Source organism: Zalophus californianus, chromosome 9 (genome assembly GCF_009762305.2).
Source record: "Zalophus californianus isolate mZalCal1 chromosome 9, mZalCal1.pri.v2, whole genome shotgun sequence".
Lineage (NCBI taxonomy): Eukaryota > Metazoa > Chordata > Mammalia > Carnivora > Otariidae > Zalophus > Zalophus californianus.
This window is the reverse complement of record NC_045603.1, coordinates 86,739,619-86,765,670: the sequence shown is the minus strand read 5'-3', so window position 1 is coordinate 86,765,670 and position 26,052 is coordinate 86,739,619. Positions and strand designations below refer to the sequence as shown.

At 35.0% G+C, this 26,052-nt stretch overlaps 1 protein-coding gene across 1 annotated transcript; it reads right to left on the bottom strand.

Moving 5' to 3' along the window:
* Positions 1-24,859: 24,859 nt before the first annotated feature.
* On the bottom strand, positions 24,860-25,379 carry LOC113922212 (60S ribosomal protein L27a-like). Its single transcript, XM_035721789.1, has one exon. The coding sequence runs from the start codon at positions 25,377-25,379 to the stop codon at positions 24,933-24,935; it is 447 nt and encodes a 148-aa protein (XP_035577682.1). The 3' UTR covers positions 24,860-24,932.
* Between the last annotated feature and the right edge of the window lie 673 nt (positions 25,380-26,052).

Sequence of the window (26,052 nt, the reverse complement as noted above, 5' to 3'; positions counted from 1 at the left end):
AGTAGTGTGAAAGAAACTGGACATATTCAGCATTTAAAAGAGAAAGCATAAAGGAGAGTTGTAAAGTTATTTTTAAATATTTAAGGGGAAGAGATGGTGATGAGCATATTCAATTATTTATGACCCCAAGGACTAGTGCTAGAATTGATGAGTGAAGCTAAAGGGTGACAGATTTTTGACTTACTTTAAGAAGTTTATTTTTAATAATCACAACTTTTCTCCGACAGAATGGACTAACTTGGGAAATAGAAGGTTTCTAATCAAAAGAAGCACTTGGACATCTGCTATGGATCTTTTTGATAGTCAAAACTGTTAGAAAAGCAAGATAACTAATCATTGATTGGATGTTTGACTTGAATTTTTCCAACCTGCTGTTCTATGCTTTTATTCATAAATGTAATTCATAAATCAACAGAAACCTGATTGCTAAGACATGGCACTTTGGCCAGCTTTCTCAACTCTGTGATAAGATTCATTTCCTTTATGTATCATATTTTGTCCACTACCATGACTCTGAAGTATCAGTCTCTTCATTTCCATTAAGATATTGGACCTAACCAATATGAATTTAATTTAAATTTTCTTTCACTTATAGTTTATTAATCTGAGGGAGAAGTATACTTTTGGAGTATAAATTTTAATTACTAATAATATTACAAAGATCGTAATTTAAAGAAGCATTGTTAATATAAGTTGACCTTTTGTTAACCCCTTGAAATCATGTTTTTGAAATGCTGAGGATAGTCATTCTATTTTAAAAGTAGATTGTCTTGGGGTGCCTGGGTGGCTCAGTTGGCTAAGCATCAGACTCTTGATTTTGGCTAAGGTCATGATCTCAGGGTTGTGAGATCAAGCCCCATGTCAGGCTCTGGGCTGGGTCTGGAGCCTGCTTAATATTCTCTTTCGCCTTCTCCCTCTGCCCACCCCCAATAAAAAAATAAAAAATAAAAGTAGATTGTCTCCATTATATATGTTTCCTTTTTAAATCTCATCCTAAAACAAGCCTTATTGCTGATGAGGAATGTAACAGTGGGGATATCATGGGTTTTGTCTTTACTGTTTATTCCTTTGAATTTATGGTTTGGGAGAAGGGGAAAGAATATCTTTGTCCCACAGAAGGAACTATTTTCCCAGGGTTTTCCAGAAATTAATAGTAATTGCCTAGAGAAGTAGATGGTGCCTTAATGTTTTGGATTTCATAGTGTTATATTGGAAAATTTGAATATGAGTATATGCATCTAAAAGATAATATCTGGAATAAAATTCTGTCTCTTTCCATTTAACGCTGAAAACTTTACACGGAGAGGGGAAGTTTCTTTGAAAAAGAAAAGAAATAATAAGACAAAACTTGAATAATCTAGTAAATTGAAATGGAGTTGAGATTCTTTTTTAAAGATTTTATTTATTAATTTATTTAGACAGAGTGCAAGTGGGGTAAGGGGCAGAAGGAGAGAAACAATCCCAAGGCTCCGTGCTGAGCATGGAGCCAGACACAGGGCTCCATCTTACAACCCTAAGATCGGATTTTGATATTATATTGAATAGAAGAAGGGATACCCAAACTAGTGAATTAGAATATGCAAGAAGATCTCAAAGTCTTCCAGAGATACTCTTGCCCTTTGAAATCTGTTCTGCTTACAACCCTTCTGATGATTTCCCCTAGCTTTTAGGAGATAGCCTGAAGACCTGTACTAATATTCTATCACAGCACATAAATAATTTTCCAGAACTGTCTTCCTGTATGCCATCCTTTTATGTTTGCCTTCACAGTAGCCAGATATCAAGCATTTAAAAAATATTCATTCAGGAGCACTGGGTGTTATATGCAAACAATGAATTATGGAACATTACATCAAAAACTAATGATGTAATGTATGGTGATTAATATAACATAATAAAATAAAATTAAAAAAATAAATAAAAAATATTCACTGAATGAATAAATAAGAGAGAGGGAAATGATACATTTATTTCCCACATCAAATTTTGTTTACTAAATCATTTTGGTTCTTATTCCATAATGTCATTCACTCCTTTCTGCTTCAAAGCTATTATTCTAGTTCATCCCCTCTTTCATACTTATTAATCTACGGTATGGTCCCCATTTGTTTTCTTGCTTTGAACAGCTTCTCCTTTCAATCCAATCTGTACATTGTTTGTAGCTTAATATTTCCAAAGCACAGTTATAATTGTATTACTTCCCTGATTAAAAACTGTCAATTATCCCCTATTGCAGTATTCTAACTGGGTACATGTTAGACACACAAAGACTTCCCAAGAGACACATGAAGATTTCCCAAGAAAGTTTCAGGCAGTTTTATGAGCATGAGTTTCCAGCTTCTCAGTTTTTTCAAATTGATCTGCCTGGTGTGGAGTTGGGATGCAAACTGTGGGTTTTCCTTTCCTGTGACTTTTTTTTTTCTTTTTTTACAGTTGTCCTTCTCTTGTCTGACAAAAGAGGTGCCTGTTTCACTTATTCTGAATCTTATGCACTGGTTCAGATTGTGAAATTTTTGAAGTGTCAAAAAAGGGGTAATTTGAAATATTGGTGATAATTGGATTCTATTAACATTCTCTTGTTGATCGCATGATATCTAATCCTTGCTTTGCATAAAATTAAGGTGGTCTAATCAGATTGCCAGATGATAGCTAAAAATAATTTTTGATTATAGGTCATTGTGGTTTTTGACATTAACTCAAGAGTTCAAAGAATTGAGTGATATTTTATAATAGGACTCCTTTTACTCTCATATACATATTCACATGACATCTATGAACATCTCTAAAAGAAAAAATAGAAATAGAGTTGATGCTGAATCTGATTCTGTATAAGTGATATTCATCCACTAATGCACAAAATAAGTTTTTAAAAAAGATCTCATCTATTTTATTAAGGGATATATTTCCAATAATATTTTTACCTTATATTTAATAATATTTATCAAAATTTATAAAATATTTGCTTTGATCAGTTGTGTACTGATAATCATGGTAATGATAACTTAATCCGGAACATTTTTGTAAAACACAGCCTTTTTTTTTTTAATTTAAATTCAGGGGTGCCTGGGTGGCCCAGTTGGTTAAGCATCTGCCTTTGGCTCTGGTCCTGATCCCAGGGTTCTGGGATCGAGCCCTGCATGAGGCTCCCTGCTCAGTGAGGAGTCTGCTTCTCCCTCTCCCTCTGCCTGCCTGCCTGCATGCCTGTCTGCCTACTTGTGATCTCTCTCTCTCTCTCAAATAAATAAATAAAATCTTTTAAAAAATTTAAATTCAATTAGCCAACATACAGTACATCGTTAGTTTCAGATGTAGTGTTCGATAATTTATCAGTTGTGTAACACCCAGTGCTCATCACATCACGTGCCCTCCTTAATGCCCATCACCCAGTTACCCCATCCCCTCACTTACCTCCCTTCCAGCAACCCTCAGTTTGTTTCCTATAGTTAAGAGTGTCTCATGGCTTTTCTCCCTCTCTGATGACTTCCCATAAAACACAGTCTTTTGATAACAGGTATAAACAAACTAATTTCATTTATATACTGAGTATATATACATTTTTTTTTCCAGAGAAGTATGAAAGCTTGGTCTATAAAGACTTTTGAGAACATTAGGATAAAATTATGGGGAAGAATGGGAATAGAAGCAGAAGTTCAAGAAACAAAAGGAAACAGTTGAATTGTGTCTGTATATATTTTTCAAATGGTTGATTGTGAATTCTAATGGCTAGAGTAAAAGAATGATGTAACAAGTGTTTTAAAAATGTCAATATTTTTGATATTGCTGGAAATTATATCCTTGCCACTATTTAAACGAGTAAAAAAAATCATAATGGTAAAGAAAAAATTATGCAAGGAAGTATACATTTTTTTAAAAAAATTCTTTTGCGTGTACTTGGGCAAAGATATTTAAAGACCTTGGAATAGAACCCAAAATCTTTAGCATGGCAGTGACAGTCCCATCTGCCTTTTCAACTTCAATTTTTTATTATTCTTCTTCACCAACCTTAAATATTTCTAAACTCTATTTTCTTGACTTTTTATTCCTGGAAAACGTTCTAGAGTTATCATCGTTTGCCCCATGGCCACCATGTTGAATACTCTTCTCTTCCTATTTTTCATTCTAAAAGTTCCACCTGCCTCTCAAAATGCCTATCGAGAGCTTCTCCCTGCAGCTGTTCTTGGTTCTATCCTCTGATACTCTACAGCAGTTTTCCTTTTATCTACTATGGTATTTTTACACCTCATCTGATATTATGGCTATTTTTTTATATTTCATCTCCCCTGCTAGATTTCAAGCTCTTTAAGGGCAGACCATTCTTCTTTGGATCCTTGATGTTTCCTTACACATAATGATTGTTCATGAGATATTTGTTGCCTGGATTAATGTGTTTCATCAGTAAGAAGTTGTACTTTTTTTTTTTTAAGTGTCTATTCAGCCCAGTTTTGGCTATTGTTACTATAATATATACAGTCCTTTAAATTCTAATAAAAAGTACAAACTGATATTTGAAGTAGTGTCTACTTTGGCAATTAAAATATATTTTTATTCCTGGCACTGAATACAAAAGAAGTTTCAGAGATTCAATTCTGCAGTGGGTATCAGGATACAGAAATTGGAAATCAGTATATAATCCTGCTGTAACTGACAAGGTGTTAGTTAAGAATAATACATTAATAAGTAGCCAGTTGCATTGTAGTTTCAATTGATTAAGCAAAAACATCATCCATTGTTTTTCTCATGGAACCTTGTTAGCCAAATGGAATTACCTACCCACGTCAAATTACCATAGGTGAATTTCTCTGTAGTATGTCTCACTCCTTTTCACACCTATAGCTTCTTTTTAAGAGGCTTTCTTAAAAGTGGCATCTGTGTCAACTTCTTCTGGTTTGTTTTTTTCTCTTTATCTTGCCCCTCTGCTTCTCTCATGTGTCTTTCTACAAAGACCTTGTGCAGATGATTTCTAAGCTGACCTTTATAATTGTGTTTATTACTAATAGTGTACTGTGTTCCTGGGTCTGGATAACACATGTTAATTTTTAATTCCATTTTAATGCTTTACTATAAAGAAGGACTATAATGGCAAGATTGGAACTGTGACAAGATGAGAGAATGAATTTTTGGTGAGTTGGGTGTCATTTTTGAAGGACTTAACCCCCACCTACCCAGAATCCCTCATAGTGACCCTACCCTCAATTTGCCAAGATTGTAGAAATACTTAGATTATTTTATAGATTACTTTATGTAAAAATTATAAACTAAGAAGTGGTTTGTATTAGACATCAATAATACAAGAATATGGGAAGTAATAACATGATTTTGTCTATCATCATCTAAGGTGATGGCATGCTGGGCATTATCTAAAATGTGCTAAATTATAAGTTGATCTTCTGCAAAGATTTAATTTTTCCCATTCCTGTAAGCATGTGCCACTCCTCTCTTCCAAGATGGGATCTATTTGCCCTACCCTTGGATCTCTGCTGACCTCCTGACTGACTTCCTTTTACCTACAGAATGGGGCAAAAATGAAAGTGTGCCAGTTCTGGACTTGGACTTTAAGAATCCTGGCTTTCTCCGCTGCTCTTTTGAAGCCCTGAGCCACTCAGTAAAGGAGTACCTCCAAGCCTGCTGTGGAGCACATGGAAAGAGTAAGGCATAGTCAGCCTCCAGCTCTTTCAGCATCTTAGCTGTGTGCCAGGCAGGTGGGGGAGGCCATCTTGGATTCTTGAGTCCTAGTAGAGCTCCAATGTCCATCACATGATGCAGAGAGGAGGCTGTCCCTGCTCAGCTACTAAAAGTTATGGCAGCTTGTTATGCAGCTGTAGATAACTGAAAACTGATGTGGAGATAGCCAGAGTACAGAAATGTTGGTGGAGAGATGGATTCTTTGGACAGATGGGGAAACCAAGACTCTCTTTTTAGGAGAGCGTTCTAAAACTGGGATGAATTATCTAAGCATTTGGCTAATCAGTGTCTCCTGTAAGAGGTACACTGAATTGAGTGAAAAATACTTTGAGTCAGTTACTCAACTCTAGGCAGCTCCATATCTTCTCTTTTGAGGCTCATATGGAGAACTGCATAGTTGTGTTTGGCTGTCTCAAGAGTCTTCTCTTCTCAGCACTTCATGGCTATGTGCAGCATCCTATTTTCCTATTTCCTTTTTTTTTTTTTTGTCTTTGAGGTTAAGGGGTTGTGGAAGGAGGAAGAGGTTAATATCTAGCTGCATAGGGAATTTCAGCCATTGTCTATTTTTTGTAAACTTTGGATTCTGCTTCTAATGGCTTAGGTAAAATGGTTCCCTACAATGGAACAAGAAAATTTAATAATTTGAAATCATTTCAACACTATAGCAGGCCTTTAGGAGTTTCTGAAACCATATTATAAAGGCAACTATCTATATACAGGGTCACTCTTGAATATATATGAAATGTATCTCTCTTAAAATGGCCAAATCACAGACATTTTCTAACATAATTGAGGTTCTGCTAGTTTTTTGAAATATTATGGCCCTACATGCTTATTAAAATTTGTTCTCTTTTTATGTTAATTTATTCATAAATTATCTGGAATTTATTGGTAATCTGTTTTGTCCTGTTTTGTCTCTGTATTAGGGTATTTGTAGTATAAAGATGAAAAAGTTGGGTTCTTCAAACTTGACTAGTTTCCGTTCTATATTTGAAATTCCTGTATTCAATTTAGAACAAATATTAGTGATTTTTAGTATTCCAAATTGTTTCATATATTGATATTAAAGTCTTGCTTTCTTAATTTCCTAAACAAAATAATTTTCTTCTAATTCTGTGAATCAAAACCTCATACCAAATAGCTTAACTACATTCTTTCCATCTATTACACACTTACTGCTAACAAAGATTCTTAGTCTGGAAAGAATGGATTTGCACCAGATAATACACCAGCTGTGACTTCTGTCTTATTGATGACGTATTACTCTCTAACAAGGTCCTACTTACTCACAAAAATATTTAGATATATTTAGTGATTGGAAGAGCCTAAATTACCTTAAGAGAATGACAACTATTTTATGCAAAGAGAAAGTAATATTTTATATAGAAAGGTCTGAAAGGGAAGAAATTCTAGAACTTGATGTACTGTAATGAATTTGGATCAGGGTAATGTTTAAACAACAAAACAAGATGTAAATGAAAATAAGATGCTGTGCAACTAAGTTGCCTCAGACATAAAAAAGCCTGTATTTCTATGTTGCACTTGCCCATATAGAGGCATAGCAACTTGTTTTGGAAGCAAGTTCTAATTGGTTGGGAAAAGCAGCAACACAGGTGAGGAAAGACAGCGGTTCCTGGACAGTGAGGTCCCCGAGGGTGGGACCTGGGACATCATCATCATCATCATTCTTGTTTATAGAAAGCAACTATTACATGTTTTACCTTATTTGTTCCAATACTTAACAACAGTTTTGCAAGGCAGTTGTGATTCTCGTTTTTACTGATGATGAAACTGAATTTCAGAGATGTAAAGTAACTTGTCAAAAGTGACATCTTAGGAATGGTAGATCTGGAATTCAGATTTCAAGGTCTTTGGCCTGACTTCTCAAATACCTTACAAAATTATGAAATAAACAATGGTGGCCATTCTCTTTAAAAATTTATTGAATGTAGAAGAAGCTTTGTGACAGGAAAGTTGGCAGGTTCTCATAGACTTTAGTTAGGGGAAGAAAGCATTCTAGAGAAATAGCAATAAGGGATAACTGTCAATAGTTTTCATATTGGAGGAAACCCAACCACTGGGACCATGATAGGAAGAATTCTAAGCCTCTCTCAGTGAAGTTTTCCTGACCTAGACTAGGTACATGTAAAGGATCATGGTAGTTTCAGGGAAGCTAGTAAAAAAGAGGTATTTCCTTTGCTAAAGGGACCCCGGTTTGGCTTATTCCATCTGAAAAATGGAATTCAAGAATAACAGCATTTGGACTAGAGATAATTTGCATGTTACAGTACATGAACTGGGTGGCTGCCTGATACACAGTGATTCTTCCTTGGTTTCAAATTCCTTGGGAATTTTCTCTTCATCCTTGTATTTTAGACACCTGTTGTGAGTGGAACTAGCCATTTTTTTATGGTTTTGCTTCCCTGTCAAACAGTACTTAGTTATTGTTCAAGGATAGACAACCAGCTCAAATTGGTTCAATCATATAGATAGACTGACCATATAATTTATTACTCACATGGGGTCATTTTCCCTGATTTTTAAAAAAATTTAAAACCTACAGAAGCATCATAAAAACAATACAATGACCATAATATATTGAATTATCCAGATTCAACAATAGTTAATATTTTGTGATATTTTGCTCCATATCTCTCTTTCTCTATCATGATAGCCTTTTATCCTCCGTGAATTACTTGAAAATAAGGGGCAGACATTTTGACACTTTTCCCTTAAGTTCTTCAGCATGTATATCACAGAGCCAAGGACATTCTTCTACATAAGTACGGTATGGCCATCACACACAACTATTCCCAAAATGTTCTTTGTAGATATTTCCCTACTCCTAGGATCATGCATTTCATTGGGTTGTCATATTTTCTAATCTCATTTAATCTATCTTAAAATTTTTTGAAGCATCCATGATGATAACAGTATAGAATGTCCCACAACCTAGATATTTTTTATTGTTTCCTTATAATTAGCTTCAGATTAAACATCTTGGCAAGAATATTACATGGAAAATGTTACAGAAATTATAATTGTACTATTAGTCATTATGCTGAGACAACAGGCATAAACTGGGAGACTTGGCTATGCTAATCATAGAACCCCATCTGCAGTCAAAGTGGCTAGTCCAGGAAGGGGTACATGACCTAAACTGGGCCAATCAGACTCCTTCCCTGAAATATTTTATGTTGATCTGAATAATGAAGGCTCTTTCAGACTAGTTGCTAAGCTCTTTGTCTGAAGTTAAGAAATATTGAAATGTAGACAGAAAAAAAAAAAAAAAAACCCAGAATAAGCAGATCCTGATGACATGTACTCCAGTTCTCTCTAAAATTAGGTTTATCTCTGCTCTTTTAAAAAATTTATTGAACATTTATTATGTGCCAGTCTATTTTCCAAGTGCTTTATATGTATTAAATCATGTAATTGTCTCAACAGTCCCATGAGATAAGTTTTATTTCTGTCCCCATTTTGTAGTCCCCAAGGAAGGAAAAGCTTAATTCTCTTGCCAAAGATTGCACAGCTAAAAAAGGATGGAGCAAAAATAAGAATCCATAGTACATGATCTCAACCATGGTGATAAGACTCCATCCACTGTTCACTCTTGTGCTTAAACTAATTAGCTTGGATTTCTGTCACTTGCAATCCTAGAGTCCAGGCTAATACCCATTATGACCTGCAGTTCTCTAGGAACTAAAGAATCAGATCAAATCTGAAAAGATGAGATATGAATAGATAATGCCTCTTTCAGACACAGGCCTTTATTAACATCAGGGGTGTGCTCTTGATTAAGAATTTTCCAACAACTTGTTTTTAGGGACCTTCAGGATGTTACTGTAACGGGTGTATTAATAATGAAAGAATTTTGGCAATGACAAGGTTGGAGCTTTGATAATTAGTGTTTAGTAAAACCAATGAAAATGTTTAGGACATCAATTAAGAGGAAATAATCCTCCACACTGAATTATCCCTCTCAGAGCAAATTGTTTTAAGAGGCTCTCTTCTTAATGTGTTGGATGACTGTGTAGTCAGTTTTAAAATACAAAACAGAAGTTAGTATGAAGTGGTCTTCTTGATGACAATGACAGATGACAGAGTATTGTGAAATTTTAATATGTAGCCTGATTGGTTGTAAATTGCTTCCACATTTGCTGAGGTAATTTGCAAATAAGAGATGAGTCAGATATTCCATTGGTATCATAGAAAATTAGAACGGAAAAATGCAAAAGTGAACAGAGATGTGGTTTAACTTTGACTTACATTGTTAACTCTTAAATAACAAATAGAATTGGTGCATTTCTTATGACTCTTGATGTAAGTTTTAGGATATTTATGTTTTTTAAGATTAAACATAAAACTAGGATATTTTACACAAGTGTAAGTTATCATGACCATTTTTATACTGACCATCAGTTGTCCCTGTATATTGAGGGCCATTATGTGTCAGTCACTGTTCTATTTTTAACACATGAGTTTGGAATCAGCGTTGGAATAAGAAGGTTAAAGAGCAATGACAAGTATAGGCTAAAGGAAAACATGTTTCTATTAAGTCAGATTTCTTAAATCTTTGCGAAGGAGCTGTTTGTCACTTTTATTTTACAGAAGGAAAAGTTGGGCTGTCAAGTTACTTGTTTAAGGTCAATTAGTTGGTATATAGTGGTTCTGAGACTATCAGGTCTTTCTCACTGCAAAAAACAAGTTCTTCTTATTACCACCTGCTGGTGTTTATGAAAGAATGAATTATGTTGAATGAGTAAAAAAAATTAATCATGAGTATGTACGCTGGGATTTGAGGTGAGCCTTGATCTACAATATTTGCCCAATGTGATAAATATGCTATTTGTTTTAACATACGTAAATATGTATGTTTGAGGGTTAAACGTGATCTTCCAATTATTTAGGTTTGATGGAATTTATTTATGTGTAAAGAGAACCAACGTTAATACTGATGTATATATATAAAGGTCAACTATATTTAACAAATATAAATTAGACTTTGGTATATTTGTAACACTATCACTGTAGAATGTTAGAGCTTAGAATAATTTTGCACACATTTTTTTTCAGCTTCTCTAATTTCCAGGGGCATAGAAGAATGAAGTATTATGGCGCCAGGTTATATTTTCAATTTGTAGTGACTTTTTTCCCTGATTGTAGGCTGAAATATTTTAGTCAGCCTGCATTTTTTTTTTTTTAGCACTCAATTTACTAGGTCTTCGCTAATTTTCAAGAGGAGATTGAGTTGTTTTATATACTCCTATCACAGACACATTTCCCTCTTATCTGTTTTTCCCTTGATAGAAACACTGTGTCCTTCTCTTTTAATTCCATGAGAAATATACATTTATTAACCTCCCACAGTCTCCCTATTACGTATACATGCAAACATGGATTTCATCTTAAATTAATCCTTCAAATGCTGCTATCAGTGAAGACATTTTAAACTGTCATAATAAGATCTTGTGGGTGACAGCAGACTTGGAACAAGACTAGAGTATGGTTCAACCATTGTTAAAAGTTCATGTTCCTATCATTACATTCCTGTTTCTAATTCCTGTAACCAGTCAGCAATGATAGATGAAAATATGAGCTATTTCTTTGCGTTGGCAAAATCTCAATTCAAGAAGACATAGTTTCCTTAGTTATTTTTAAAGTATACTGTTTATAGTGCTTGATATAGTTAGATGCAAAAAAAATCCACTCGAACTTTTTTTTTTTAACTAAAATAAAGTCTTGAGATGTTTAGTTACATAACCCTAATGAAATATTTTCTTCTGTCTGCATGAATAGAGGTTATTCTGATGGGATCCAGAACTAAATGTGACGTAAATCTCAAATATATTAAACATTCTGCAAAATTGTATGCATTTTAAAAATGTGTTTATAAATGCTATGGATTCTCTTCCTAGAAAGTTTTGTTATATATATGGTTTTTTGTAACTTTGATGCTCATTCAAGGATCTAACTGGCCATCCATGATCAACTAATCATTGATGCAATTGCTATGTAATTGTTGAGTAGTATAATTTTAAGTCACTAAGGTTAGACACCAATTTGGGATTTTGGCTCCACCCTGACTGGAGTGGGGGGAAACCCGTGTTTTGTACCTGTATCAAAACACTGTGCTCCTTCTGTGCTGCTCATTGGCACTAAACACAAGACAGATTCTCAGTATTATGCCTCATCAAAGTTGCCTTTATTGACAAATATCTTATTAATGGCAATAAATAAAATATTACATTTCATAACCCCCTGATCTCCATAGTCACTTGGTATACCCAAGGGCATTTCTGTTTTTGCTTGGATTTTCAGGGAGGGTTCTTTTTGCTCCATCAGACTCCCTCTCTCCAACCCTGATCTCTTTCCCTGCTAACAAAATTAGAATATTACCATCTATATTTACAGCTTTTCTGTTCTTTTATTACCTTAATGAGAAAAGCTGTTGATATGTCGGTAGATAGAAGAAATTAGAATTTGCATCTGCCTACAAGTCGTTAAAGGACTATATTATTTTTCTATTTCCTTAGGGTAGAAAAAAGTGTTTTGGGGTAATTAAAATACGGCATATGAAACTGGGCAACAACAACAAGATTAACAACAGCAAAAGCTTCAGAAAGTAAAGAATTTACTCACAGTTCCTCTAGAAAGTACCTAAATTCACCCATATGTTCATAGTATTAAGAAATAACAGGAAACAGGGGCACCTGGGTGGCTCAGTCGTTAAGCGTCTGCCTTCGGCTCAGGTCAGGGTCCCACTTCGGACTCCCTGCTCAACGGGAAGCCTGCTTCTCCCTCTCCCACTCCCCCTGCTTATGTCCTCTCTCTCGTGTGTGTCTCTCTCTGTCAAATAAATAAATAAAATCTTTAAGAAAAAAATAACAGGAAACAGGGATACCTGGGTGGCTCAGTTGGTTAAATGTCTGCCTTCAGCTCAGGTCATGATCCTGGAGTGCTTGGATCTGGGAGCCTGCTTCTCCCTCTACCTGCTCCTCCCCCTGCTTGTGCTCTCTCTCCTTTCTCTGTCTCTCTCTGACAAATAAATAAATAAAATCTTAAAAAAAAAGAAATAACAGGAAACAATAACTAATATATTTGTAAAGATCACCTACTGAGTTCAAGAAGACTTCAGATATTTTTATTCCCACAAAGTCCCAAATTATTAAAATACCTTGAAATCAGTCTTCTGTATAATGTTGACTACCTAAAGGAAAGAAAAATCACATAGCCATGGGCTGTGAACTCCCTTCGTCTTTACAAATGATGTATTGGAGGTTGGAAATGTGGAAAAGAGCAGGTACAGTTAAAAATCTCGGAGTGGTTGTGTATGGTAGATTATTGGCAAACAAAGCTCAGGACCAATTCTGTGCATACAAATTAATGGTACAGGAAATCCTTGCAGACCTACAACTGAAATTCCAGATGGAATATTTCAATTTAAACTCTACTGAATTTGGGTACTCCCACAACAGAATCTTCAGTCTTGCTTCTGTTGCAAAGAATTATTAAAGGCATTTGCAGTTAGAGTTGAAATGATTATGACAAACCTGTCTCATAACTACGTGGTGAATGTCTAGACTTAGCTCTAATTGGTCTTACTTTAATGCATTTATTGTTTAATTGCTTGTGGTAATGATTTATTCTTTCATAGAACTGAGATTAATGGCAACTGGCAACTCTATTGGCATGGCTATCAGAGAAATGGCCAAAAGTCTCAAAATAGAATTGAGGAGACAGATTCTAGGCACAGAGGAATGTCAGACTAATATAGCTTCATGAAAACTGTGCTAAAAAAATACTACTACTTCAATAATTTTGTATTGTGTCCATTAATACCATTTTTAATTCTTATTTTTTAATGTATAGGGTGCAGACTATACTATGACATTGAATATAATTGCCTTTTATAGGGTGTAGAACTTATATTTAAGAAATGAATGAAAATCTAGACTTCAAAGCTATTAATTTGAACCTGTAAACTCTCTTATATCCTCTGTATAATAATACTTTTTGGTAGGAGTTTGCAAACCTATGCAAAAGAATAATGTATTTTGAGTAGTCAGTCATGTTGGATTGCTCTAAGCCTTTTGTATATATTTGCAATCTATCTACTATGTGTACAAATCGTGTGATTGTCATTTACATATTTTCATCTGTTGAAAGATAGTCAAAAACCCTCATATCTCCTTTGTATGTCCATGTTGTTGTGTGTTCTACATCAGGTCAGGTTTTTGTCTTAACTACTTTTGGAGGGTAGGATTGGGGAAGACTGTTATTCTGCATATTGTGCATTTTTTAATCTATAAATTTATTGCTACAGTATAAGTAAACATGATGAAAGGTGTCATATTTTCCAGAAAATTGAAGTTCAGTAATACAGGGGAATGCATTTAGGTGGGAAAAATATAATTTATAAATACAAAAGTTATATGAAAGCTATTTGGTACAATGGAATGAAAATTCAAGGTTTTAGGGAACAAGAACCTAGATATTACAAAAAAAAATACAGTTAGCCCTTGAACAATGTCGGGGTTGGGGACACCAGTGCTTCATGCAGTAGAAAATCCACATATAACTTTTACTCCCCAGAAATTATTAACTATTAATAGCCTGCTATTGACCAGAAGCCTTATTGATAACATAAGCAGTTGATTAACACGTATTTTATATATGGCATATGTATTGCATACTGTATTATTGCAATAAAATAAGCTAGAGAAAATGTTATTAAAAATCATAAGAAAGAGAAAGTATATTTACAATACTGTATTTATATAAGAAAAAAAATCTGCCTACAATTGGATCCGTGCAGTTCAAACCTGTGTTGTACAAGGGTCTGCTGTAGTAGTCTTGTTTTGCTGTTGTTTTGTTTTGCTTTGCTTTTTTTATTGTAAAATATAGTATGTATATAAAAAATTTGTAAAACAAATATTTGTCCTGTGAACAAACAGTTCTGTTGTGAACATTGTATAGCTACCACTGAGGTCAAGAAATAGAAGCTGGCCAGTCCTCTAGAATCTCAGCCCCCTTTGTCCCTCTCTAATCACAGTCCCACCTCTTTGACCTGGAAGTATCTATTTTGTGGTCTTTTGTCCTAGAACTGTAAAGAAAAGAAAGGAGATGTTAATACCTACATATGCATCTCTAAAAACTACCTTTTAGTTTAGCTATTTTTAAAAAAACTGTTTGAATGGAATTAGGTATTCCTTTTCCCCTAGTTTTTGTATCTCAATATTATATTTGTGAAACATATCCACATTGTTGTATTTGCTATAGCTGTATATAGTTCATCCATGTACATTGCTGTATGGTATTTCATTATGTGGCTCTATTACAATTTATATATATGCTAGTGTTGGGGTACATTTGGTGTATTTCCAGCTATGACTAGTATTGTTTTGTTTTCTATTGCACACATATACCAGTTTCTCTAGATGTGTAATTGTTGAGTCAAAGGAAATATAAATCATCAATTTTACCAGATAATGTCAAATCATTTGCCAGTAGTACATGAGTTTTCGTTGCCACATTCTTACCAATACTTAGTATAATTAAACTTTAAAAATTTTTGTTAGTCTGATGGATATAAAATGGTTATGGAAATTTGCATGACCCTGATTACTAATGATATTGAGATTCAGCTTTTATGTTTATTTGGCATTTAGACTATTTTTTTTGCCACTTTGCCTAGTTAAAACTTTTGCCCATTTTTCAATTATATTATTTTTTATTTTATTCTGTTTTTTTTGTCCATGTAAATTCTTTGCAATGAATGTTACTGTGTTTTTTTAAACCTATAAGAATTTTTTTCATATTGCAGATACCAGTTTCTTTTTGTGTTTATACATAGTAGATATCATCCTCTATGATTTGTAGATTCATTTTGTAGTTTCATTTTCTTTTAATTTTTTTAAGATTTTATTTTTTTTGACAAATATTATTTATTTGTCAGAGAGAGAGCACAAGCAGAGGGAGTGGCAGGCAGAGGGAGAAGCAGGCTCCCAGCTGAGCAGGGATCCTGATGCAGGACTTGATCCCAGGACTTAGAAATCCTTCTCTACTCTAAAGTCATGTGGATATGTTTCTGTATTTTCTCAAGATTTATAGTTTTAATATTTTCATTTTAGTCTGATTGATTTAGTATTTTGTGAATAGGAGTCTGATTTTATCTTATCTCACAGGAATATGCAATTTTCTTAAAAATCTGCTCTGTCTATACCAACAGTGCTACTTTTGTCAAATAGAAGTTCTCATACCAGTGTGGACTGGTTCCTAGGTCTCTGTCATTGGACTAGTACCCTGCTTTTCTGTTTACTTGAGCTTCAGAATAAGTCTTGATATCTGTGAGAGCAAGTCCTCCTACCTTGTTCTTATGTTTTGACTATTCTGACTTCTTGAAATTTTGTATATATTTTAGAATCAGCTTGTCAAACTCCACAATAATGAGATTTTTTTTGCAATTGTATTGAATCTATAGAGCAGGGGAAAATTGACATCTCTAAAATATAGAAATTACAATTCATGAACATGTTTTCTGTATTTGGTTATTTGGCCCTTCTTAATGTTTCTCAATTAATTTCATAAATTTCTCTGTATAAGTCTTATACATACTTTTATAAATATATTTTTGGGTAACTTACATTTTTGATACTATTGTAAATAATATCACCTTAGATTTTATTTCTTGTAAGCATACATTTTTATATTGATTTTTGAATACAGGAACTATGCTAAATTCTTCTCATTAGAGCTATCTGTAAGTTCTTTGGGATTTTGTATATTCACAATTATTTTTTCTGCAAATAATCACAGTTCTATTTCTTCCTTTCCAATTCTTGTACCTTTTATTTATTTTTCTTACCTAATTGCATTGACCAGAACCTCAAATGCAATGTGATTCACAGTTGTAACCGTGGGGAATTTTGTATTGTTTCTGTCTCAAAGGAAGTGGTTTCACCATTAATTGTGATAAATACCAAGATGTTTTAAAGAGAACCTCTAACTCAGGAGTTGGCAGTCTACTGTCCATGACCCAATCTGGCCTGCCAACTGTTTTTGTAAATAAAGTTTTATTGGAACACAACCATGTCCATTAATGTAAATATTGTCTATAACTGCTTTCATGCCACAATGAGAAAGCTGAGTAGTGAAACAGATCTATGCAGCTTGCAAAGCTGAGAATACTTATCTGGCTCTTTAACAGAAAAAGTTTGTCAAATTCTCCTTTCCCGGATTAAGATGTTCTCTTTTATTCTTTTTTTGCTAAATTTTTTTTTAACCATGAACAAATATTGGATATTATTAAATGCTTTTCCTGCATTTTTTGCATTGAGATAATGTTGTGAATTAAATTAGTTGCCTTTTTTTATGTTAAATTGAACATATTCTTGGAATAAATTCTCCTTTGTTAAAATGTACTATCCTTTCTTTATGTTTGGGGATTTAGTTGGCCACTGTTTTGTTGAGGTTTTTTTGCATTATTGTTTATAGTTAGGTTGACCTGTAATTTTCCTTTTCTGTACTGTTCCTTTGGGTTTTGGTATCAAAGTATGCTGACCTCTTAGAATAAGCATGAGTTGTTATATTTAGATAACTGGCCAATGGAACCATTTGCTCCTGGAGTTTAGTTGTGGGAAGATTTTTCATTATTGATTCAGTCTCTTTCATGGCTGTTAAGATTATTCATATTTCCTCTTTCTCCTTGAGTCATAGTTATATTTTTCTGGGAATTTATCCATTTGTCCCAAATTTGTATTTATTGTCATAAGCTGTTCATAAGATCTTCTTAATCTCTTTAATGTCTGCAAGATGTTCCTTTTGTCATTTCTAATATGGGTGTGTCTTCTCTCCTTGTTCACTAGTGGTTTATCAGTTTTATTTGTCTTTTCAAAGAGCCAACTTTTCAAGAGCCAATCGCCTCCATTGTGTTTATACTCTAGTTCATGAATTATTCTACAGATACTTAGACTTTCTTTTACTTTTTTTGGACTTTAATTTGATGTTCTTTATTGAAATTAATGTTTAACTAATTTTTTCTAGTTTTTCTCTTTTTTTAATATATGCCATTAAGGACTATAATTTCTTTAAAATAAACAGATGTTCTTAATTTTGGTATCTTCTATTTTAAATTTTTTTCATTTATACTCTTTTCAGATTTGATATACTGATTTCAGAAATGGTTCTGACCCTTGGAGATTTTCTGATATTTAAAAGATACTAATTTATAGATTAATTGCATTGAATTCATAACACATTCTCATATAATTTTGTTAGAAATTTTCTTAGAAATTTGTTGGTAGTTGGTTTATGAGTCATTATTTGGTCAATAAATGTTTGAGGTGAATTTATAAAGAATGTATATATTCTGCAATACATAGATGCAGGGTTACATATGTCCATTAGGTCAAGTTTGTATATCTCCTTGTTCTACTGTTGTGTATCATTAAAATTTTTTTGTCTGCTTGTTCTGTCAGTTATTGAGAAAAGCATGTTAAATTTTTCTACCACAATTGTAGATTTATCTATATTTCTTTGTTCCATTAATTTTTGCTTTAAATATTTGATGCCATATTTTTAAAGGAAAATTAGAGGAGAAAAGAAATGAGGTTTTGTAGTGGAATCCACTGGAGAACCTTAAAACTGAAGTTGATGATTTAAGATGATAATCATAACCCTTTATAATTGTTCAAAATGCTTTCACATATACTCTCTGCTTTCATAATGATCAGATCTGTGAGTTAAGATAGGCATTATTAACCAAACCTGATGATCCTAAGGCAAGAATATCACCCCAAATCACAAACTACTTTGGGGTTTGGTCTAAGAAAATGAATTTTTTTTTAAATATTTTATTTATTTATTTGACAGAGAGAGACACAGTGAGAGAAGGAACACAACAGGAGGAGTGGGAGAGGGAGAAGCAGGCTTCCCAAGCAGCAGGGAGCCCGATGCGGGGCTCGATCCCAGGACCCTGGGATCACAACCTGAGCTGAAGGCAGACGCTTAACGACTGAGCCACCCAGGCGCCCCAGAAAATGAATTTCTTGAATAATTTACCAAGCCTGTTCTATTCTTCTCCCTCTCCTCCTCCTTTTTTTAAAAAAGATTTTATTTATTTGTCAGAGAGAGAGAGTACACAAGCAGGGGGAGTGGCAGGCAGAGGGAGAAGCAGGCTCCCTGCTGAGAAAGGAGCCCAAAAAGGGACTCCATCCCCAGACTCTGGGATCATGACCTGAGCCGAGGGCAGATGCTTAACCGACTGAGCCACCCAGGCATCCCCACTCTATTCCTCTTCTTTTAGCACATTTTGATCCAGGGGTTCTGGTTCTCTTGCTGTGTCTTTAACTCACCAAAGACATTTCACTCTCAGGTCTTTGTATTTAGTGTCGCTACCTGGGCAGGTAGACCTCTTTTCATATGTTAGTTCTTCAGAGAAAACTTCCCTGATCATTCTGATCAGTCTCTATTCTTTTAGCCTGTTTTATTCTTCAGAACATTAACAGCACCTGACATTGCATTATCTATTGGAGTATTTAATTATCGTCTTCCTCCCTTATAGTATGTAAGCTTCAAGATTCCAGGGTCTATACTGAATTCACTGCCACATTTCCAGTGTAATGGCTGACACATAGTAAGTGCTGAATAATTTTTGGTTGAATAAATGAATGAGTGAACTAATCTTATCTTGAAATAAGTATGTTGACCATTCAAAAACAGTTTGGTCAAGAAATAATTATTGAGACTTTCTAGGTTCAAGGAATTCTCTTCAGCTTGGTAGAGAGGCACAAGCAAGAGTAAAACAAGATTGCTGACTTCAGTTCTTAAGCCAGTTGAGGATATAAGATATATACAAATGATAGAATCTGAAAGTGACATATAAAGAATGGTAATGCAAGAGGTATTACAGGACCATGAAAAATTAATAGCCAAATACATTATTGAAACAATAAGTGCTGTGAATTCAACAAAAGGAAGCATTACTAGATTCTTAGTATTACGGAAAACAACATAAATTTTAAAAAGTATAATCTGGGCACCTTATTGGCTGTCCAAGGATGGCCTTTTTTTTTTGTTAAAGGAAGCAGAAAAAGAGAAAGGACGTGTATAGTTTTCAAGGAGAGAGATTAGCAAGCCCTAATTTGTCCTTCTACCAGACTGTGAGTATTTCTAGGGTAAGGACTGTCTTGTACTCATATCTTTTTTTTTTAAAGATTTTATTTATTCATCTGAGACACAGAGATACAGAGAGAGAGAGAGAGAGAGCATGAGCAGGGAAAGAGGCAGAGGGAGAGGGAGAAGCAGGCTCCTTCCTGAATCAGGAGCCCAATGTGGGACTCGATCCCAGGACTCTGGGATCATGACCTGAGCCAAAGGCAGATGCTTAACCATCTGAGCCACCCAGGCATCCCTCATACTCATATCTTATCCCCAAGCACACATATGAGGCATTCTGTTAACTTTTAGTGCCTGAATTTGAGAAATAGATTCAGAATAAATGAAAAACAGGTAATAAGAGTTGGTAATGGACCTGAATAAAAGGACGGAAATAAGTTAGAAAGTATAGTTGACCCTTGAACAACACAGGTTTGGACTGAATGGGTCCATTTATACATGGATTTTTTTTTTTTTTGCTAAATACAATATGGCACTATAAATGTATTTTCTCTTCCTTATAATTTTCTTAATAATTTTTTCTAGCTAACTTTATTATAAGAATATAATATATATGCATATAACACACCAAATACATATTAATTGACTGATGTTATCAGTACGGCTTCCAGTCAGCAATAGGGTATTAGTGTTTAAGTTTTTGAAGAGCTGAAATTTATAGACAAAATTTCAAACAAATGTTGGTGAGGATATAGAGAAGGGGCCACTTCGTGGGAATGTAAATTGGTACAGCCACTAATGAAAACAGTAAGGAGTTTCCTCAAAAAATTAAAACTAGAACTATCATATCCAAAAATATCACTTCTGTGTATATATCTGAAGAAGACGAAATCACTGTCTCAGAGAGATATTTGTACTCCCATGTTCATTGCAATACTATCACAACAGTCAAGATATGGATGGAATCAACCTAAGTGTCCATGTGTGAATGGATGAATGGATAAAGTATATATGGTGTATATACAATGAAATACTATTTGCCATGAGAAAGAAAGAAATCTTGCTGTCTGCTCCAGTTTGGACAGAACTTGAGGGCATAGTTATGTTAAGTGAAATAAGTCAAACAGAGAAAGACAAATACTGTATATCACTTGGATGTGTAATCAAAAAAGCCACTCGCAGGAATAGAATAGAATTTTGATTGCCAGGGACTATGGGTTGGAGGAAATGGTACATGTTGCTCAGATGGTACAAACTTTCAGTTCTAAGATGAGTAAATTCAGGGCACCTAGTTGGTTCAGTAGGTTAAGCGTCTGACTTCGTCTCAGGTCATGATCTCAGGGTCCTGGGATCAGGCCCCTTGTGGGGTCCTGTGCTCAGTGGGGAGTCTGCTTCTCCCTCTTTCTCTGCCCCTTCCCCCACTTGTGCTCAGCCCCCCCTCAAATACATAAATAAAAACTTTTTTTACAAAAAAATTTTTTTTCTCCTGTGTGGGGTCAGCATTCCTAAACTTTGTGTTGTTCAAGGGTCGACTATTATCTGTAGATCTCTGTGCACATATTCTGTCTGTCCATCTGTCTGCCTATGATTAGTGACTGGCAATAATAATAATAATATAATAATAATAATAATAATCAGGATATAGGCATGTTGCAGCCATAGTACTTTGTAAAATGTATAGGTAAATTTAAGAGTAAGCTGGTAGGTTTATGTACCTTTATATCCTAAACTATCATTTTGCTTTTCTGCTCCCATCTTCTCTCCGGTTGAGAGACAGAGACCCTGGATTAGAGAACATGTTTAAGAGATCATTTTGGTCCCCTGAAAAACCAAGAATGGCATTCTTTTTCTTAGAATTTAGTCTTCCTCTCTTGCTTAACCTGTACATGTCAATTTCTTAGGTTTCTGCACATTATAGTTAGGAGAACTTCTGTACTTGGCATCCAAAGTCGTATCTTGTAGGAAAAAGATCCCCTAGTGAAAAAATATTTTGTATTAGATTTTCAGTGGCATGGTGGGTACAAATATTTATTTTGTTCCTTATTATTTCTTAGTTTTCATCTCTTTTGACTAGATGATTGGTAGTTCCCAGAAAAAGAATGATTCTTACATATTTTACACCTTAAAATAAAATTCTACCCACCAATTTTCCATTCTTAAGTAAATCTGTAATAAGAATTCCATCATCAGTTTCAGCAAACTCTACAGCTTGAAATATTTTAGTTGGTTGAACTCTAAATTACATATTGGCTTTAAGATAAAGTTTTCTTTAAAAACTGTAAGCAACTAAAATACTGTACTTATTCTTCCTCTAAATTGACCATAAAATCCTCTGTTGTTGTTGTTGTTGTTTTTTTTTTTTCCCTGACCTAAGAACGTACCTGGTACTTTAAGGACTGCTGGTTCATTAGGGAAGAAACAGATGCCTACTGAATCCCAATAATCTCCTTTCCTCTTTATGCTATTGATAAATGTACCTTTTCTGTTAAAGTTTTTCATGGTTTTTATTTCCATTTATACACCCTATGCCTTGCAGTTTTATGTCTTAGTCTTAGACCTCTCTCTTGCAATTTAAACTACTTTTCCAAATTCCTGCTCACTATACCCATTTAGATACTCCACAGATGCCTCAAAATCTCCAACTGAATGATCTGCTGCTTGACAGACTTACTAGTTTCTTATGCACCATTTTTCTGTCTCATTTAGTGCCATAGTCAAACCCCCAAGGCACAACTGGAAATAGGGGATTTTCTTAGCTTTTCCTACTTATAAAATGTTGCTAACTTTTTCCTTAGGTATTTCTTTAAATACTTTTTCCCCTAAATATTTCTTGAATTTCTTCCCCTCCTCCTTCCAGCTTTATTGCTTACTAGCTTTATTATTGTATTGTTCTATTATTTTTTGGCAAGTTACTTAACTATTTTCTACCTAGGTTCTTAATAAACAGTTGTTGAACAGATTCAGTGAAAGAGCAGATGAATAAAAGTGTCTCATATCTATGCAGTAGAATTTCAGTAAATGGTTTTTGAATTATGAATAAATGAATGAAATAACTGAACTTTTATTTAAATTCTTAATATAATTGCTTGTAAGTTTTCAAGTTTGTTACTGTCGTAATTAGTTTTACTGCATAATCTTTTTATTTACATAAAGAGTCAAAATCTAACTTCACAATTAATTTCGTACTGATTTTTCTTGGGTCTCTCTCCTTGGTGAATTTCTCTCAACTTCCAATGATTTTTTTTTACTTTCAAGTCTTTGCTTTTAATTGCTCCAAACACCTTCCACCCCCCCCCCCCCCCCAGATTTCTGACTGGATGTGCTTTTCCAGCATAATTAGTTTCATTCTTGTTTTTTTTTTTAATGTGTGGAGAAAAGAACATCACACAGTATTCTGCAGTCATTTTTGTAAGTACAATGTTATTTCTTCTCAACTGTTAACTGTGTTCTAATATATACTAGATGTACCTTTCTTATTTGCTTCAACTGATTATCCACCTGAGTATGCATGTATGCAAATCCCCAGAAAATGACATTCTAATCAGTAAGTAACATCCAACGTTGGTCATCAGCCAAACTCTGAAAAAGCCAAAAGTTGGTATCCTTCATTTCCCTTTTTAGTGCCCTTCCTCTTTTTCTTTCACATTTCCCAACCTTATGATATAACTCAGGGAAGGACTTCCTCTCAGCTCTCTCCTAAAATATTTCTTTCTAAGGTGAGTGAAAGACATATAGCATTGACCTTGCCTAGAATATTTGCATTTTGCCTGGAAAATTCTAAGAGATAGAATGCTATATCGGGCCAAATGAATATTCCATTGGTAGAATTTAAGATGTGGGTACTAGGAAATAGCTTGGCAAATCCTGAACAATCTCAAATCATAATGAAAACATATTTATAGAGCTGGCCCACATTTTAATCCAATGTAAAGTCCTACAACTTGCAAACTTTAAGAGCATAGCCTGGTTCTATTATTTTGCTTCTTTCTGTAGTGTACCAGGGGCATAAGAAAGATGACCAGAGAATGAAGAAAAGGAAAAAAAAATACTGAGTGAAATTAAGAAAGAAAATTTAGGCCAAAAACTTGAAAGTGTCCTTCATAACTAACGTCCCCCTCCTCCAATTTATCACGATAAACTATATATGTATTCAACCCCCAAACATGTCTTGAATTGATTGACTTTCTCCCATGTCTTTACTGTCTTCTTATTTTAGTCTGATTCATTATTATCCCTCCATGTACCACTGGAAGAATTTCCTAAATGGTCTCCCTCTTCTACCCATATCCCCCTGCAATCCATTCTCCACACCAGTAATCATAGTAATTTAAAATGCAAATAGGATCATGCAATGTCCTTGTTTTTCATCTTTCAAGGGTTCCTCATTGCTTCAGATAAAATACAGACCCTTAACATTGCCTTTGAGGCTCTGCAGGCTCCAGCTCCTGTCTCTACTGCCAGGCTCATCTTGCACCACCTCTTGTTGCTCACAGCCAGGAGGCACAGCTGGCCCGCATTTAGTCCTCAGCACAGTAGCACTGAGCTCTCTACTCAATCAGGACTCCATTCATGCTATTCTTCTGCCTGGGTCACTTTTTTTTTTTTTTAAAGATTTTATTTATTTATTTGAGAGAGAGAGAGAATGAGAGATAGAGAGCACGAGAGGGAAGAGGGTCAGAGGGAGAAGCAGACTTCCTGCTGAGCAGGGAGCCCGATGTGCGACTCTATCCCGGGACTCCAGGATCATGACCTGAGCCGAAGGCAGTCGCTTAACCAACTGAGCCACCCAGGCGCCCCATACTACAGTTAAAAAGTGTGTTCTCCCCCCTCATTGTAAATTCAGAATATACAATGCAAACTGGCCTTTCAACTACATGTGCTATCATTCTCACGTTATAAATGAAAATGTTCAAGTTAGGTATTGGGCCAAGTCCTCTAAGTGCTGGTGCTCTCTTTCACACTTTCTGAGGGGAGTTGGCAGAGGGTCTCAGGCCCTCATACCCTTACTCCTAGAATCTGTTAGGTGGATTTCTGATATACAGGTAAGGAGGTAGGGGGTGCTAAAGCATTTACACCCAGACCAGAAGAGAAAAGCACTTGTTAGCATTTAATGAACGCCCTCAAATGTGGCTTCAAGCTACTAGAACGCAGGCGCCCCCGACACCCTTAATCTTCTCTTCTGCTCTTCTACTGAAGAATTTGGCCTTCACGATGACAGGCTGTTTTGGGAGTGTTCCCTTCCCCAAAACTTTGTAGTAGCCCGATCGCACCACATCAATGATAGGAGCAGCTCCAGTCTTGTTTTTGTCAGCATTTACCCGTGTCTGCTCACTGACCAAGGTCCACAGTTTATCAAGGTTGACAGTTGGGCAGAAGCTCTGGTTCCTCTTTAAGTGGTAATGTCTCATACCAACTTTTCCAAAGTATCCTGGGTGATATTTGTCGAAGTTGATCCTGTGGTGATGCATGCCACCAGCAGTACCCGGGCCCCCTGGGTGCTTCCGGTGCTCCCCGATGCGGCCGTGGCCGTGGCTCACGTGGCCCCGAAGTTTCCGGGTCTTCCTCAGTCTGGATGGCATGTCGGCAGCTCAGATGGAAAAAAAACTGCCTGGGTCACTTTTTACTCAACTCGTTCTTCAGGTTTCAGTGAACTCAGGCCACTTCTTCAGAGAAACCTTCCTAGATATGCCAAATAAATGAGCCTCCCTTTGTTCCCTTTTCTCATCTATGATAGCACCCTGGGGATCATCATCTTTGCAGCAGTGATCTCACTGGTAATTATGCATATTTGTTTATTAATTACTTATATGTCACCCAACCTGACTGGATTAGACTGTCTTCTTTTGTACATTTAACTCTTGACTGAGGCTCTGTTGACCGATACTTTTATGTGTTCTACTCCATTTTAACACTTAAACTTACTTAATTGCCGGTTTTTCTGTTTATCCCACTAAAGTATAAACTACACTGCTAGGCTCTTTTGTTTGTTTGTTTAATGTGTCACCAGATTCTTTGCAGATAGTAGTTAACTCAATAAATGATGATAAATAATTAAATTATGTTGGTGTATATATCTTGGTGGCTGAGTGACTAGTGGCCAGAGGATTGAAAGAACACAGCATGGAAACCAATAAGATTCCAGAGGCTTGAATATGTGTGTCATTTTAATTGTATGTGGTGTATACCTGTACATTGGAACTCCAGAATAGTACCAATTTCAGGTACCTTCATTCTTTTAAAGAAAGTTAATTC